Source organism: Phoxinus phoxinus (assembly GCF_949152265.1).
Source record: "Phoxinus phoxinus genome assembly, chromosome: 24".
NCBI classification, from domain to species: domain Eukaryota; kingdom Metazoa; phylum Chordata; class Actinopteri; order Cypriniformes; family Leuciscidae; genus Phoxinus; species Phoxinus phoxinus.
Window position 1 is genome coordinate 3,458,496 of NC_136899.1, and position 16,358 is coordinate 3,474,853.

At 36.3% G+C, this 16,358-nt stretch overlaps 1 protein-coding gene across 2 annotated transcripts; it reads right to left on the reverse strand.

Annotated features, from left to right (window-relative positions):
• Positions 1-1,712: 1,712 nt before the first annotated feature.
• ccdc78 (coiled-coil domain containing 78) lies at positions 1,713-15,388 on the reverse strand. Of its 2 annotated transcripts, none has more exons than XM_079601345.1 (14): positions 15,214-15,388; positions 14,511-14,642; positions 14,346-14,432; positions 12,961-13,287; positions 9,216-9,257; positions 8,196-8,278; positions 6,277-6,355; positions 6,073-6,198; positions 4,868-5,055; positions 4,360-4,534; positions 4,223-4,251; positions 4,072-4,141; positions 3,060-3,160; positions 1,713-2,978 (listed from the first exon to the last, which is right to left on the reverse strand). In XM_079601345.1, the coding sequence occupies exons 1-14, from the start codon at positions 15,283-15,285 to the stop codon at positions 2,852-2,854; spliced, it is 1,638 nt and encodes a 545-aa protein (XP_079457471.1). In that variant the 5' UTR covers positions 15,286-15,388; the 3' UTR covers positions 1,713-2,851. The 2 variants fall into 2 exon arrangements, with proteins under 2 accessions (XP_079457471.1, XP_079457470.1); XM_079601344.1 differs by having other exon boundaries at positions 12,955-13,287; positions 15,214-15,337.
• Between the last annotated feature and the right edge of the window lie 970 nt (positions 15,389-16,358).

The window sequence follows — 16,358 nt, forward strand, 5'->3', positions numbered from 1 at the left end:
TTTATTAGGCACATATCAACTGAGCATTAAAAAATGACTAAAAAAACAAACAATCAACTAAAGCAGCGCTTCTCACACACAGACTACACACACACAGGTTTATAAACGTGAAGTGCTTCCCGAAGACGTACCAGATCTCCAGCTGGAATATTCCATGGCATTCCACATTTTCCCACAGCTCGTGGTTTCAGACACACATTCCGAGTTCATCTCGATGTCACTATGGGCTCAAACGATTAGAGCTGGATGATTCATGAATGATTGCTGTAAAGAACGGTGAAAACTACTATATATACTATATTGATGTTTTATTGTTCATATAACTATAAAAAATATTACAAACAATAACATAAAAAATCATATAAAATGTACATGTAAATATTTTAATATTTAATGTTACTGTTTATAATATTATTTTATATAAAAATATTTACATATATTATTTTATTATATTATTTATTAATAATATATATATATATAATCAGTATTATTTAAATAAAAATTTAGTCTATAATATTTATAGATATTATTTACATATATTTACATATATTATTTTATAATAATATTTACATATATTATTTATTAATGATATATATATATATATATATATAATCAGTATTATTTAAATAAAATTTGAGTCTATAATATTTATAGATATTATTTACATATATTATTTATTAATTATATATATATATATATATATATAATCAGCAATATTTCAATTAAATTTTAATCTAAATAATACATAAAATTCTAAATCAATTCTAAATAAATTGAAATCTGCCAAAAACAGTGAGGTAACGCATTTAAAGCACTTTGTTGTTTCTCTGTCTTTCTAGTTCTCTGTGGTGTAACGTTCTCATGATGTCAACGTGCCGGTGCGGATGCCACCCAGTGTGAGCTGGCACACAGTCGGCCGACCGGCCAGCCCCCGAAACCCCCCGCCAATTACCCACGAGCCCCCTCCCCGCTCGTTTCCCAGGGGTTCAGGGGCCACTGTACTCATGCACCCCGTTTCCCATACGCATAATCGCCATCTTTCCCCCCGGCTCATAAAGAGGCGCTCGAACCCTCTTAGTCTGCAGCCCATTTCCCAAACACTCTCCCTTTATCTGACAAGCCCACAGCCTCTTTCTGTCTCGCTCGCTCGCTCTCGCTCTCTTTCTCTGGGTAATCCGGGATACTTTTTTCTTTCCAGTAATATGCTTTCAAGTTTGCCCTGTAGTATTTCCAACTAGGAAACATTCAGGTCTCCTTCACCACGGTTTAACTCTCTCTCTCTCTCTCTTACTATAAAAATAAGAACTTTATACACTAAACTAAAACTGTTTATCAAGTGTGAAAATCACTAACATTAGCTCATGAAACCACTGATATTAATTTATTAAATGTCCAAATCTGTCCCCCAGTGTGGTGTGTTTCTCAGGGATCAGCGTGTGTGTGAACTACATGCTCTGTAATGAAATTATCTTAACCCGTCAGACAATTAATTGTCAACAGTCTTTCATTCTCGCAGCCCGTAAAATTGACATAAGCTTTACAAACATTCCACGCATAGTTTCTCAGGAACGAAGAGCAAATTCAATCACACACACACACACACACATGCATGCGCTTCTAAAGGAGTAAAACACAGCAGTATACAAGACATATTGCTGTGTTGTTTCATTTTGATCATTTAACTAAACGCACACAATCAATAACAAAATATCAATAATGAAATATCAGCTATTTAATCTGAATCAGCAGATCCAAATAACCAAATCTCTAGAAATTAAACACAGTGAGCTTAGCATGAAACGTGAGTAAGAATGCACTTAAGAATGCAAATGACGGCAATAATGAGTGTTTACATGTACAACAAAATGCTGATAATGATCAAAAAAATCCAGTTATTAGGGTTTACATGCAAATCAATGAACCGACAACACGAGATCGCCATAAAACTTGAACAGATGTGATAAAGGTGTTTACATGCTAAACAAAACTGAAGTAACAGGCAAAAGATCAAAACCATTTAGAACTTTTCCCTGATAAATTGTCATTTGGTGTAAGATTGTGCAAGTAAACACATGTACTCATTGATTAGCTAACACTGCTTATGATTGCTTAAGAAATCCTATCACACCATTATACTTTCTTCTGAGCTGAAAATTATATTTGAATAATTTATTTGCCAGGTGCAAAAATATCTAACGGCATTAACGCTATTTCAGTTGATTATCTCATAAATGTTGTTTTTGATTGATTTACAGACTGGGTGGAGCTTATGTAATGTACTGCCGGTACATCTAATAAATGTTGTCTTTGATTTATGGAGTGGGCGGGGCTTATAGACTCGTGCACTATATTTTTAAACTGCTGTTTTGACTGATTTGTGGAGTGGGCGGGGCTTATGGACTCGTGCACTATATTTTTAAACTGCTGTTTTGACTGATTTGTGGAGTGGGCGGGGCTTATGGACTCGTGCACTATATTTTTAAAATGCTGTTTTTGATTGATTTGTGGAGTGGGCGGGACTTATGGATTACTGCACTATATGTTTAAACTGCTGTTTTGACTGATTTGTGGAGTGGGCGGGGCTTAAGGATTACTGCACTATATGTTTAAACTGCTGTTTTGACTGATTTGTGGAGTGGGCGGGGCTTAAGGATTGCTGCACTATATTTTTAAACTGCTGTTTTTGATTGATTTGTGGAGTGGGCGGGACTTATGGATTACTGCACTATATGTTTAAACTGCTGTTTTGACTGACTTGTGGAGTGGGCGGGGCTTAAGGATTGCTGCACTATATTTTTAAACTGCTGTTTTGACTGATTTGTGGAGTGGGCGGGGCTTAAGGATTGCTGCACTATAGTTCATAACTGCTGTTTTTGAAAGACTTGTGGAGTGGGCGGGGCTTATGGACTCGTGCACTATTCGATCTTCCCTCCTGTGATCCCAGAAGCCTGCGCAGTCGCGTAATCTCCAGTTTATACCTGCACAAAGACGCCACACCTGAAGACCACACACCACCTATAAAGTAATTTCCTTATTCTCACAGGTGTGTGTTGAAATACCTGCCCAGGTGATTGTCCACATACTCCGTGAGCTCAGACACCTGCTCCTCAGCAACCGTCGCTCTGGTGATCAGACGGACACGCTCCTTCTCTTGAGATTCCTGCAGGAAATTACTGTGATTACCAGGGTGATGATAGTGAAGCTGTTGTAATAATTACATGTGCTTGTGGTTAGATTATATACTGCTATGTTTAATGTTTGATCATAAGAGTGCTGCTATTGGTTATGGTTAATTGGGTTATACTGTCACATACTTTGATTACAATAATATCACCAAGTAGGACATGATCTGGATCAATGTCGCTGTTTTATATACGATTTTAGGGTTAGGGTTCAGCTCAGGGTTATTATCGTTAACTGAAACTATACTTTTTGTTAATTGAAATAAAACTGAACATGGAAAACTTGAATTAGAAACAGAAATAGGTTTGAGTTGAAGCACTAAAATGACTAAGTGGGGGAAAAATAAATCTATTATAAACTGAAATAAAATAAATGACAATTTTAATTATATATATTAAAATGAAACCTGAAAATATACAAAACAAAGCTAATTCTAAATATTAATAAAAAAACTATAATAGTATATAAATAATACTAAAATGCCACTGGTTCAGCTTAGACTGAAGGCTGGGGTTGGGGCTTGAACACGGTCCAAATTAAACAATAATTTCCATCAGAGTTTATGGGTATAATTTTAAATAAAAAAAATATTTTACTTTTCTTTTTTTTACTTTTTTTTTTTTTTTTTTTTTACATTTTTGTCATTTCCTAATTTTTTAAAAGTTTTCCTTAAAAGTTTTTAAGCCTTAAGTTGAATGATGTGTGATATGTGCCCCTTTGTTTTTCCATATGTGTGTATGAGGACTCTACTGCAAACAAAATCTACCTCTGGGTACATATAAAGGAACTTGACCTTGACCTTGAACTTGTAGTTAATGGTCAGGGTTTGGAATCTGTTTGACAGAAATGTTGTTCCAGGACTAACTGGTTTCAGTGTGTATTAATTACCTGTGTGGAGTTGGTTATTTCTCTGAACTGTTTTTTTACATCATTCCAGGCTTCTTGGGTTAGTCCAGCCCTGCACAAATGAAATGTCCAAGTGCAACACATAAAATAAGCCAGTAAACCGTATTGTACAATATTTTTAACTGATCCTCACCTCTGAGAAGACTCTGACAACACAGCCATCTGAAAAATACCAAGCACATAATCAAGTCACAGAACTAATCCATTAAACAACACACACACACACACACACACACACACACACACACACACACACACACACACACACACCTGTTCTCGAGCCAGTTTCAGTTGGCTCTCCAGGCGGGCTTTGTCCTCTCTCAGTCTGTGTATCTCTCTCTCGGCGTCTCCTCTCGGTTCGGGCCCCGCGGGACAGAAGTGGGCCTCAGGGGGTCCGGCCTCTAAAGCGTGTTCAGGGAGTGCCAGGATCTGCTCACGTTGCAGTCTGGGACACAGAGACACTACTTGTTATCAGACCAAATCAGATCTAGTGTGTATTGGAGCAGGCTTTGCTTTTTATACGGGGCTGAAACGTCTGAAAACGTCACTAGATAATTAGCAAAACCTGAACTTAATCCAATATCATATGAAGATTTTAGGGTTAGGGTTCAACTCAGGGTTATTATCGTTAACTAAGTACTAAAAACATTGTTGTAAATAAAATAAAAATCCAAATATTAGATGAACTAGACTGTAGAGCAGGTTTTGCGTTTAACAAAAATTGGCAAAACCTGATGAAACCTGCAAATAAAGTGTGCTTGAGTGGATGTTCCTGCACCTGTAAGCGATGAGTAGCTGTTGGAGGGCATTGCTCAGACCCTGTATGCGTTTGCGGTATGTTTTGGCAGCTTTGGTGAGCTGTTCCTCTCTGGAGCGATGTGATGTTTTCACCTCCTCCAGCATGGACTCAACAATCCTCTTCAACTTCTGTCCCAGATCACCACCAGCGGCTGCAGATACACACTCCTGCAGGCCCAGAAACCACACCACATCAACACCACCACTCAAATGTTTGCTGCAAAGAAGATTAAAAAAAAGAAATGGATGCACTAAATTGATCAAGTGACAGTAAAGACATTTATAATGTTCCAACGATTTCTATTTAAAAAAAATGCTGTTCTACTGATTTTCTATTCATCAAAGAATCCTGAAAAAATGCATTATGGCTTCCACAGAAATATTAAGCAGTACTGTTTTCAACATTGATAATAATATTAAGAAATGTCAGCAAATCATCATATTATACTGATTTCTGAAGGATCATGTGACACTGAAGACTGGAGTAATGATGCTGAAAATTCAGCTTTGATCACATGAATAAATTACATTTTACTATATATTCACAGAAAACTAAAATTAAATTGTAATAATTTTCAGAATATTACTGTTTTTATTGCATTTTTTATCATAAATTCAGCCTTGGTGAGCATGAAAGACTTCTTTCAAAACATAAAAAAAATATTAATTATTTCTCAAGAATTGTGACCCTGGACCACAAAACCAGTCACATGGGTCAATTTCTTGAAATTGAGAATTATACGTCACCTGAAAGCTGAATAAATAAGCTTTCCATTGATGTATGGTTTGTTAGGATATGACAATATTTGGTCGAGACACAACTATTGAAAATCTGGAATCTGAGGATGCAAAAAAATCTAAACATTGAGAAAATCTCCTTTAAAGTTGTGCATTTATGTTCACGATTGTGCTGCATTCACTCACAAAAATACATGTTTTATATATTTACGGTAGGAAATTTACACAATATCTTCATGGAACATGATCTTTACTTAATATCCTAATGATTTTTGGCATAAAAGAGAAATCTATAATTTTGACCCATACAATGTATTGTTGGATACTCGTGACTGGTTTTGTGGTCCAGGATCACAATTATTAACTCAAGAAGCCACTTTAAAGTGTGTTTTTCTGACATGAATGCACCATTCATTTAACCAAATGTCTGCCTGCTTGTCCACATACTGTAACATCCTGAATATAGTGTGTGAGTCGGGCCCTGTACTCTCTGTTGAGTTCCTTCAGATGATTTTGTAGTTCAGAGAGCTCAGTCTCGGCCTCCTTCAGCTGATGCTGAGATATGATCAGTGTCTGCATGTAGACGGGAACAAATCAGTGATCAGAAACTCATATACAGCATCTTCTGTGTGTGACTGGTGATGTCCTCACTGCAGACTGCTGGGATAGCTCGCGTCGGGTGTTTTGAATGGCTCTCTTATTCTCCTGTTGTTCTCTGCCCATGGCCACACTGTGAGAGAAAGACAACACAGTGAACACACACACACACTCATCAGCTGACCTTCACCGCCCACGTCTCGTGACTAAACCAGTGAGCGCATGTATCAAAGATTTTCCACTCATAAAGATAAAAGCTCCACCACATCACTCGTAATGTAGCAGGTGCACAGAGTTTGGTTTCACTCGGTCAAGCTTCAGGCAGACACCATTGTGCCCTCGTCTGAGTGTGTTTACACAACACCCGTCTCGGCCAATCAGGTCACAGGTGGCCAGGTGAGAGAGATGCCAAATAAAATGCGTCTCCTGTGATCATTTGAGATCATATTTCGAGGAGAGGGTCTATGATTTTGTGACTATTATTTTAGTATTATGATATTCTATTACTTATGAAAATGTAACCATCAAAGAACAGCATTTATCCGAAATCTGTCGTAACATTATAAATGTATTTTACTGTCACTTTTGATCAATTTAATGCATCCTTGCTGAATAAAAGTATTAATTTCTTTCAGAAATGAAATCTTACTGACGGTAATATTTAATGTTACAAAAGCTTTCTATTTTAGATAAATGCTTATCTTTTGACATTTCTATTCATCAAACAAAAAAACTGTTTTGAACATTGATAATAATAAATGTTTCTTGAGCATCAAATCATCATATTAGAATGATTTCTGAAGGATCATGTGACACTGAAAACTGTAATGAGTATTGATGCTGAAAATTCATTTGATATATTTATTATATTGATTTTACTATAATTTATTATAATTCAGTTTTCATTTTGGTTGTAGTAATTTTTCCATGTGCTCTTCTCATTTTCAAATATTTCTATTTAGCTTTAATTAATTTGATTGAATTAATTTTAATTTCCAATAAGTTTAGTACTATTTTGTTTCAGTTAATAGCAAAGGCAACATTTCTAAGTTTTCATTTCATCTAGTATTTATATTTTGCTTAATTTTAGCTTGATTTTAGTGAATGAAAACGATTTTTATTAGTTTTGGATTTAGGTTTACAACACATGCATGCTAAATTTCATCAGCACATTCCACTGCGCTACTTTTCCATAGTTTCTCAATGTAAATATGCACTAGATGGACGTTTTTAACTATTGCCCTTGTGTCTTACATCTTATGCTGCATATCGCTGCATCAACTTTTTTAAAACGCGTCTAGACGTCTGCACGTTTTCCCTTCCACTGACCTGCAGCTGCGTCCTGCGGTTTTAACAGCAAAAACGTGTGAAGCACTAGTTCGGCACGCTTCCAAATATACCACAGATGTTTCGAGTTCTCCTTGTTATTTTAACTGAGCACCTGTTTTGACTGAACTTCCGATGCATGTGCTTCACGTGATCTGTGTTGCTGCATGTTCATATCAGACATGGCCCTTATCCAGAGAGGGATAGACTGGAAAAAGCTCTATAAAGCTCCTAGATAACTTATGATTTTTCACAGCTCATGTTGAGTTTTTTTGTCTAATGAAATTCCTTGGAAAGATTTTTTTTGCAGTTTTTCTTCAGCATTAAACATTAAATAACAGAACAACCAACTGAAAAGATGAAAGTCTTTCCCTCACAGCCTCACTTTCATTCCTGTTAAAAATCAAAGACGGCACTGCTGTGAATAAGGTCTGTAATCTTTTGCATGAATATGTATTTGTGCTTTACCAAATGTTTTCCGACTTAGTGCAGTCGCTCTATTGGGTCACGTGCATTTCTGACTACATCCAAATGTGTTTTCAGTGATCACAGAACATTTTGGACCCTGCTTTCATGTGTATTAAGTGTTTGTAACCCAAGATGGGGCTTGTAGGTCAAACGCCAGCAGACGTCATCTTGTGTCTCACACTTTCTCCTCTAGCTGTCGTTGGTGGCCCTCGTAGCTTTTCCTCAGGTTTTCTAGCTCATCTCTCAGGTTATTCCACGCTCCCTGCATTGAAACAGACCACACATGTATTAAATCACCACCATATTACAGAAATATCATAAATATTCTCCCTTCCCACAAGAGGTAGCGTGGCATACGGGCCAACACAAAAAGATTGTGCAACAGTGACGTATCCACTACTGCCAGTACTCTGCACAACATCTGTAAAACACAATGCTTTATTAACATTTCTTCATACTATACTGTATCAGTTAAACACTATAACTATAATCGTTACCTGCACTTTAATACCTCAGGTATTCTTACCACTGCAAGATCACCTTCCACTTTGATTCCATCACTAGTATTATTAATATTATTGTATTTTACACTGTGTACAACTGCACTGCAAACCTAGTGAAATTACATTACGCTCCACTGTATATGGCCGGGATGACAATAAACTCTAATCTAATCTATAGGTATATTACAACAACAACAAATATTATACAAAAAATATTATACAATATGTAAACTATAAAGCCCAGCTATATGGATATATATTACATACAACTTTACAAGCATACATACAGTACACTAACATAAAGCAATATATACTTTGTAGCAAATCTCAGATGCGTGATCATAAATATTTTCGCAAAATATAAACGGTGTAGTCACCCAGCAATACATTTAAAGTTGGATATATAGTACAACTTAATTTGCATTCATATATTATACTCGTGTTAAGGGATATATGCTTTATAGCAAATCTCAACTGCTTAACTGTTTATGTCATTGCAAAAAGTAAAGTATTTTATTGCATACAGATCTAATCTGCAAAATGCAACTATAAGGCATGAAGGTATTAAGCTAAAAACAATAACATCATGATTTTCTGTAAAGCTGCTTTTCAAGTGTGTGTATTGTGAAAAGTGCTATACAAATAAAATTGACTTGTTATACTAGGAAACAAATAATATACTGATGATTTTCTTACGTTTTTTTCCAGTGGGCTCTTGCTCTGTTCAAACTCCTCTGGCTGTTAAAACAGAAATCAAAAACAGAGTTTTTAAATATATAACTTCAATATATAAGTTCATTAGGAAATATTGTTGTTCCCCTTTCAGTGATTACTGCGATCTGATAAAGCAATGCATCACTATTATTACTGTTCATACTTCAGTGTGTGTTCAGATCAAAGATCTATCATCAGATCTAAATTTACTGTAAGTATTAAAGGGATAGTTTATCCAAAAAAGAATATTCTGTCATTAATTAATTACTCTCCCTCATGTCGATCCAAAACCCGTAAGACTTTCATTCATCTTCAGAACACAAATGAATATATTTTTGATGATATCTGAGAGCTTTCTGTCCCTCCATTGACAATCTACTACCATTTTCAAGCCCCAGAAAGGTAGTGAAGACATCATAAAAGTAATGAGTTAACCTCAATTTTATGAAGCAACGTGAGTGCTTTGTTTACACAAAGAAACATAAATTAAAGGGGTGATATAATGCCCTTTTCACAAGATGTAAAATAAGTCTCTGATGTCCCCAGAGTGTGTGTGTGAAGTTTTAGCTCAAAATACCCCACAGATATTTTTATATAGCATGTTAAAGTAGTTACTTTTTGTGTCTGTCCCTTTAAATGCAAATGAGCTGCTGCTCCCGGCACAGGGGGCGGAGCTAAAACAGCTTGCACTCACACACACATGCACTGAAAATATCAAAAACTTTTAGCTTTTTATGTTCAAACCGGAGTCAGACAATGATGGAGAGACTCAAGAAGTAACAACATGTAGAAGCAACAGGACGTCTCTGAATGGTTAGTTGATGAATTTATGTAGCTTATGTATAGATATCTTCTAGTCATTGATTAGCATATTCTGTCTTGATAATCTATAAATCATGTACCGGGGGCGGGGTTTATGTAAATTTTAGGGTTGGTGATGTCACTAACCCGGGAGGAATGTTGTGTAGTTCCCACCAGCCGTTTGTTGTAGTCCTTAAAGGACAAGTTCGGTATTTTACACTTAAAGCCCTGTTTACAGACCGTATCTGATGAAATAGAACGGTTAAGATTAAAATTTGGACACATGCTCCTGTCCCGAGAATTTTAGGTTTATTTAGCTTTTGTGGACCTATTTTGCCAAACGCGTCACACCCAGATTCTTCCGTTGAGAGCTTGAATAATAGACACCAGTTGGTGGCGATAATGCACCTTTGCCAATTGCAAGCAAACCCAGTGGCGCCGCCAGGGGGTGGCCAGGGGTGGCCGTGGCCACCCTTGGCCGACTCCTGGCCACCCCACTGGCCACCCCACTGGCCAGTATACATTTTAGTAGCATCAGTTATGCATTTCATCCCTAATGCACAGCCAGGCAGGCAAGCTGATCTAGACTTACGATCGCACACAGTAGCCCGCCCCTCCCCCGCCCCTCCGTACATGCCGCTGTTGCGCGCTCAGACAGCAACAGCTCAGCGCGTGCCCGTCGGTCAACAATTTTAAAAGAAGTTAAGAAAGAAGACGAAGACTACCGGTAAGTAAATAAGTAAAAAATATTCTTTAGTAAAAGAAGACGGGGAATTATGTGTCGTGACTTGCTTTTGGTTACAGTATACTGTTACAACAGCTTTTTGATGCGTCTTTGACATGTTTTGACAAGAGTTACCTAGCTAACGTCGTTAGCTGGTGCATGTATATGTGTAACGGAGTTTAAATAATGCTGTTAAATTCATGCATTAATAATTGGGAAAACTCGACATTGGCTGTTGCATCACTCGCATTTGTGTGCGTGATATTGCGGGCGGAGCTACGTCACCACCAGCAGAGTCTCACACACACACACACACACATCTCTCGCTGCTGGTAAGTCGCATCAATAAGAGCTGCGTCATAAAAACAGAGTTTAGATTGTTTTCAAGTGCAAGGCTGGACTTTATAAACTACACACAAGTTTACTTCATGTGTGTGTTAGTTCCTAGTTTTGTCAGTCGAGTCATATGTGTTATTTGCAATGATGAAATGGAGTGTGTGGGCTATTATTATTAACCTGCTTCAACTCTGTTTATTTCATTTAAGAAATTCATGCAACGTGATGCACTGTCCGTTAAATATAACACAATAAACCAGAGTATATCAGTAGGAGTTTCCTTAAGTCTTTCTGATAGTTTTCTTCAGGCCAGTTTACCCATACGGAAATGTAATATACATAGCCTAGGTATATGAAATATATATATATGAAATATATCCACATATATAAAATATATATACCCATATATATGCCCATATATAAAACCTATTAGAAAATGGAACAATTGACATATAAAACCAGCCCATATATTTGATGTATGTATAATAGTGTTTTTTTACATACTTGTCACATATATAATTATCGGTTTTCAAATAGAATTTATGTAGTATTTGTTTTGTTTTTATGAGCTGGTCAAGAAGAGGTCAAATAATAATAAATAATACATTTTATTTATAAAAGATTTGAAAATGAGATATGTAGACTTGAAATAAATAGTAAATAGTTTGGCATAAATTAAACATATCGGTGACATATATGGTCAAAACATACAGTATTATATAAATAATAATCATATACATCATATTAATATATGTCAATATACTCATTTAATATGTCAAATTTATATATGTTAAAAACCTATATCAACATATATGTAGAGATATGTATATATGTTATAGCAATATATTGTCTTATATTTAACATATATGACGGCGTCACTAGCGATATAGGGATATGTCATATATTACATTTCCGAATGGGTTACTACAACAGTAGAATAAAATTCTGAAATTATGGTTTATAGTTTTGGTGTGCCACCCCAAGATTTTAAGTGGCCCCATCTGGCCACCCCTATGAAACATTTCTGGAGGCGCCACTGCGCAAACCGCTGGCATTTCATTGAATACACAGAAGAAGCAGAAGAAGAAGCGACGGAGGAATAACGTACCTCACACAGCACATTCAATACAAGTCAATGGAGGTGGACAAACACTACGATAAAACCTGTTGGAAAGCATCTTTTTCAGCGATTTTTTTTGGGATCATATCAGTGATCACCACTCGGTGAGTTTCACGTCTTTGTAAACGAAAGTTTAATGTGTTTTAGGAAGGAATCTGCCAGTGCACATAGACAACCATTGTGGGGGTGGGGGGGAAAGCTAAATAAACCTAAAATTCTCGGGACAGGAGCATGTGTCCAAACTTTAATCTTAACAGTTCTATTTCATCAGATACGGTCTGTAAACAGGGCTTTAAGTGTAAAATACCGAACTTGTCCTTTAAAAAGCAATTTCTGTAAAAGCAAATATCTTCCTTTGCTTTGAACTTTGAGCGTTGTAACTTTGCAGATGTTGTTTATGCTCAAACAGCAACATTACACACTAACTAAAGTTAGAAAAGTGAAATCATAATCAACCACCCCTTTAACACTTTATTTACAAAATATGAATCTTTACTGAAAGTGTCAGTTGCGTAAACTGTCAATGGAGGGACAGAAAACGCTCAGATTTCATTAAAAAAATCGTAATTTGTGTTCTGGACGAAAGCCTTATCCTTAGCCTAACATTTTAAACTACAGCGTGAGCTTCAATATTTGTGTGGCCTTTTAAATGCAATTGTATTCAGTGCCCTGTAAAGAAACATACTTTGCTAGCGGAAGTATTTGCTAAAGCTGAGCGTGTGTGTGTGTGTGTCTCTCACGCTGACTCTGTTCAGTGACGCCCTGCTGATGAGCGCTCGAACCCTCTCCACCTCCAGCGTGTGTCTGTGCGTGCGCTCTCTCTCCTGCAGGAGTGTGTCGTGTGTGTGTGCGAGGGCGAGCAGCTCAGCGCTGAGCTCCTCGAAGTGTGTGCGCTCTCTTTCATAAGCACTCCTCAACGACAGGAAGTTGCTCTTTAGCACTGCGTACTCTTCGGCCAGGTCACGCTCGTTCCGCTCAATGACTTGTAAACGGGACGATGCCGCTGACACTTCCTTTCTGAGCCGGTCACGCTCCGTCTGAAGAGATGAGGCCGTGCCCTCCTGAGATAAAACCTGGGAAAGAGAGCATGACATATAAATGTAGAGCTGCTTTATAGCTGAATCGAATTTGTTTCATAATTGAAAAAATGTGCAACATTGGCAGTAGATATGCTTCAATCCAAAGTTGCACATTTAATTTATGCGAAAAATTGGAAAATTGCATAAATTATGAGATGTTTATGTTTTGATAATTATGAAATTATGTTTCCATGTTCCATGTGTTACAGTTCAAGAGAACAAAATTGGCACAAATATCTGTAATAAAAATGCTGCAATCGGGGAATTAGTGAGGCTCTTTTTCTTACATCACAAAAAGACGAAACACAATAAACGCTGTCATGTTATCTTGAGTTCGGAAACTGATGTTTGGGAACTTTATGTTTCATTACAGGCATTTCAGAATGATCAAAGCAACATTTGAGATGATGTGCGATGCGATTGGTTCACTGGTTAGTCAATTTATCCAATCACATCCTCTGTTGAGGCAAGGTCACGTGAGTTTTCTGTGGCGCATCGAGGGATTTATTCGGTAAATGTGTTTCCATCAAAGTTTATGTGCATGTCTTCTTGTTGGATAAAAAATTATACGCCTCAAATGTTTTTAGAATTAATTTTTAGAATTAATTTTTAGAATGTTTAGAATTCATTTTTAGAATGTTTAAAATTCATTTTTAGAATTTTTATTTTTAGAATTTTTAGAATTCATTTTTAGAATTTTTAGAATTCATTTTTAGAATTTTTAGAATTCATTTTTAGAATGTTTAGAATTCATTTTTAGAATTCATGTGCATCTTTGTGCATTTTCATTCAGCTTTTTTATCCAATAACCCCAAATTCACATAAAAAGAGTTATTGAGTTATTGATTTGAATAAATATTGAACTGACTTGAGTTGCTTTAGAGCTGAATTAGTCTCATATTTGATGAAGTTTGCAGCACTGATTCTGTTATTTCCCTGTTTATTACTGTGAAGCTGCTTTAAAAATATCTGTATTGTATAAAGCGCTGTATAAATAAAGGTGATTCGACTACTTTATCTGCCCATTGATCATGAGTGTGTACTGCACTTACCGTGTTTTTCAGTTCAAAGATCTCTGCTTCATACCTCTCTCTCATTTTATTGGCCTCAATCTGCACATCAACAAGGTCTTTTGAGATCTGAAACACATACACATAATAATATCAGGAAAATCCTGAGTGCAGATCCCATATTTCCAGGATTGTTTCAGTTTTTACCCTCAGTTTGTCTTCCTCACACTGGACCAGTTTGACAGACAGGTCGCTCTTTGACGCAGCCTGCTGGCCCAGTTTGTTCTGGGCCGAGTCAAGCTTACTAAACAGCACTTCATTTCGTTCCCGCAGCTGTACCTGTACAGTATATAAATCAATGCAGTTAACACTATAATCAGCATTCAGTGCAGGAGGTTTCTACATTTACAGATCACACAGTACCAATACAATTTGGGGTCAGTAAGACTTTTTTTTATGTTTTTGAAAAAAGTCTCTTATGCACCAAGGCTGCATTTATTTGATCAAAAAGGCAGTAAAAACAGTAATATTGTGAAATATTATTTAAATTTAAAAATGTCCCTATTTGAATATATTTTCAAATGTAATTTATTCCTGTGATGCCAAGCTGAATTTTTAGCATCATTGCTCCAGAGTCTTCAGTCACATGATCTTTATTTTGCTGGTCAAAAAACATTTATTTTTGTTATCAATATTGAAAGAACTAACATTAACAGCATTTATTTGAAATCGTTTGTAACATTAAAAATGTCTTTACTGTCACTTTTGACTAATTAAAGAAACATGAATGGTAGCCTATCTTTCTCACTGACTGACCCCTGATTAGATACACGGCGTTTATAGCGCACTATAATGTTTCAACCCAATTACTTAAGCATTCATTCCTTCATATGACAAGAAAATAACTTACAGTTTCGTCAGTCAGAGAGCGAATTTGCTCCTGAAGTTCGTTAATTGCGCTGTGTTTACTCGGCGAGTCCATGTTCTGCAGCTGTCAGAGGTGTGTCTGGTTTCTATAAACACTCGAGTCTCCATGGGCGTTTATAATGAGCTTCACTCTCACAGAGAAACAGCAAACTGTGTTCGGGAGCTCCATCTGATCTGACGCATGAATCACATCTAATGATGCTCATCAGAGTTGCTAATTTAAATTCTGTGGTAAAAAATCTAGATTTTAATTCTGTTTATATGTCTATGTGGTGTTTTTAATATGCATAAAGACAAACCATGTGCAAATTCATGTCAACACCATTTTTTTTTAATTTTTTTTTTTTACCAAAGACAGTCTCAAAAACGCGGTTTGAAATTGCTGGTGTTTCTGACGTCACAAACTACCTTGTAACCAATCACGTCAAAGTGTGGATCTCTGAGCTGCTGTGAGTGAGTGGAGGCGGGGCTCATTTGCATATTCATAGAACCGTGTATACTAAATGAGGCAAGGCAATGGTGTAGAGTTACAATCAAGCTATTTTAAGCATGCTGATTTTTTTTCCTTGAAAGAATATATAATTTTGGTGTGATAAAAGTGGAGTTTAAGTGATAAAATGATTGACTACAGGGGGACTTTAAAAATAGACAGGTTTATTTCTATCAATATTTGCAACCATTCCATAACATTTAAAATATACCAAAAGTACATGTAATATGAAGTAAATGGCTGGAGAGGGAGATTGTAGTCAAATCCGACTCTGCACTTACATTTACTATCAGCTCCGTTTGTTGTGGAAATAGTTTTGCTGAATTGTTCATTCTGTTTGGTAAATGTAATATGAATCAATGACTCTTGTGAAAGCTCAAAACCTCTTTGTCCTTTACAGTGTAAACTGGGTTGTAAATCCAGAGCATGTTTAGTTTGACTGCAGACCTATCGTTCAACTGAATCGTGATAAACTGACACTACTTGAAAAATCTCAATTCGGCATATTTGCCTTGTTAATGCATGAAAGCGAATTAATTTACAATTTTGGGTATATTGACTTTTTAAATCTATTAACTGAACAGATTAATTGAATTCAAATTTGGTAAACGGAATCCCAGCAGTGGTAAACATCTTTG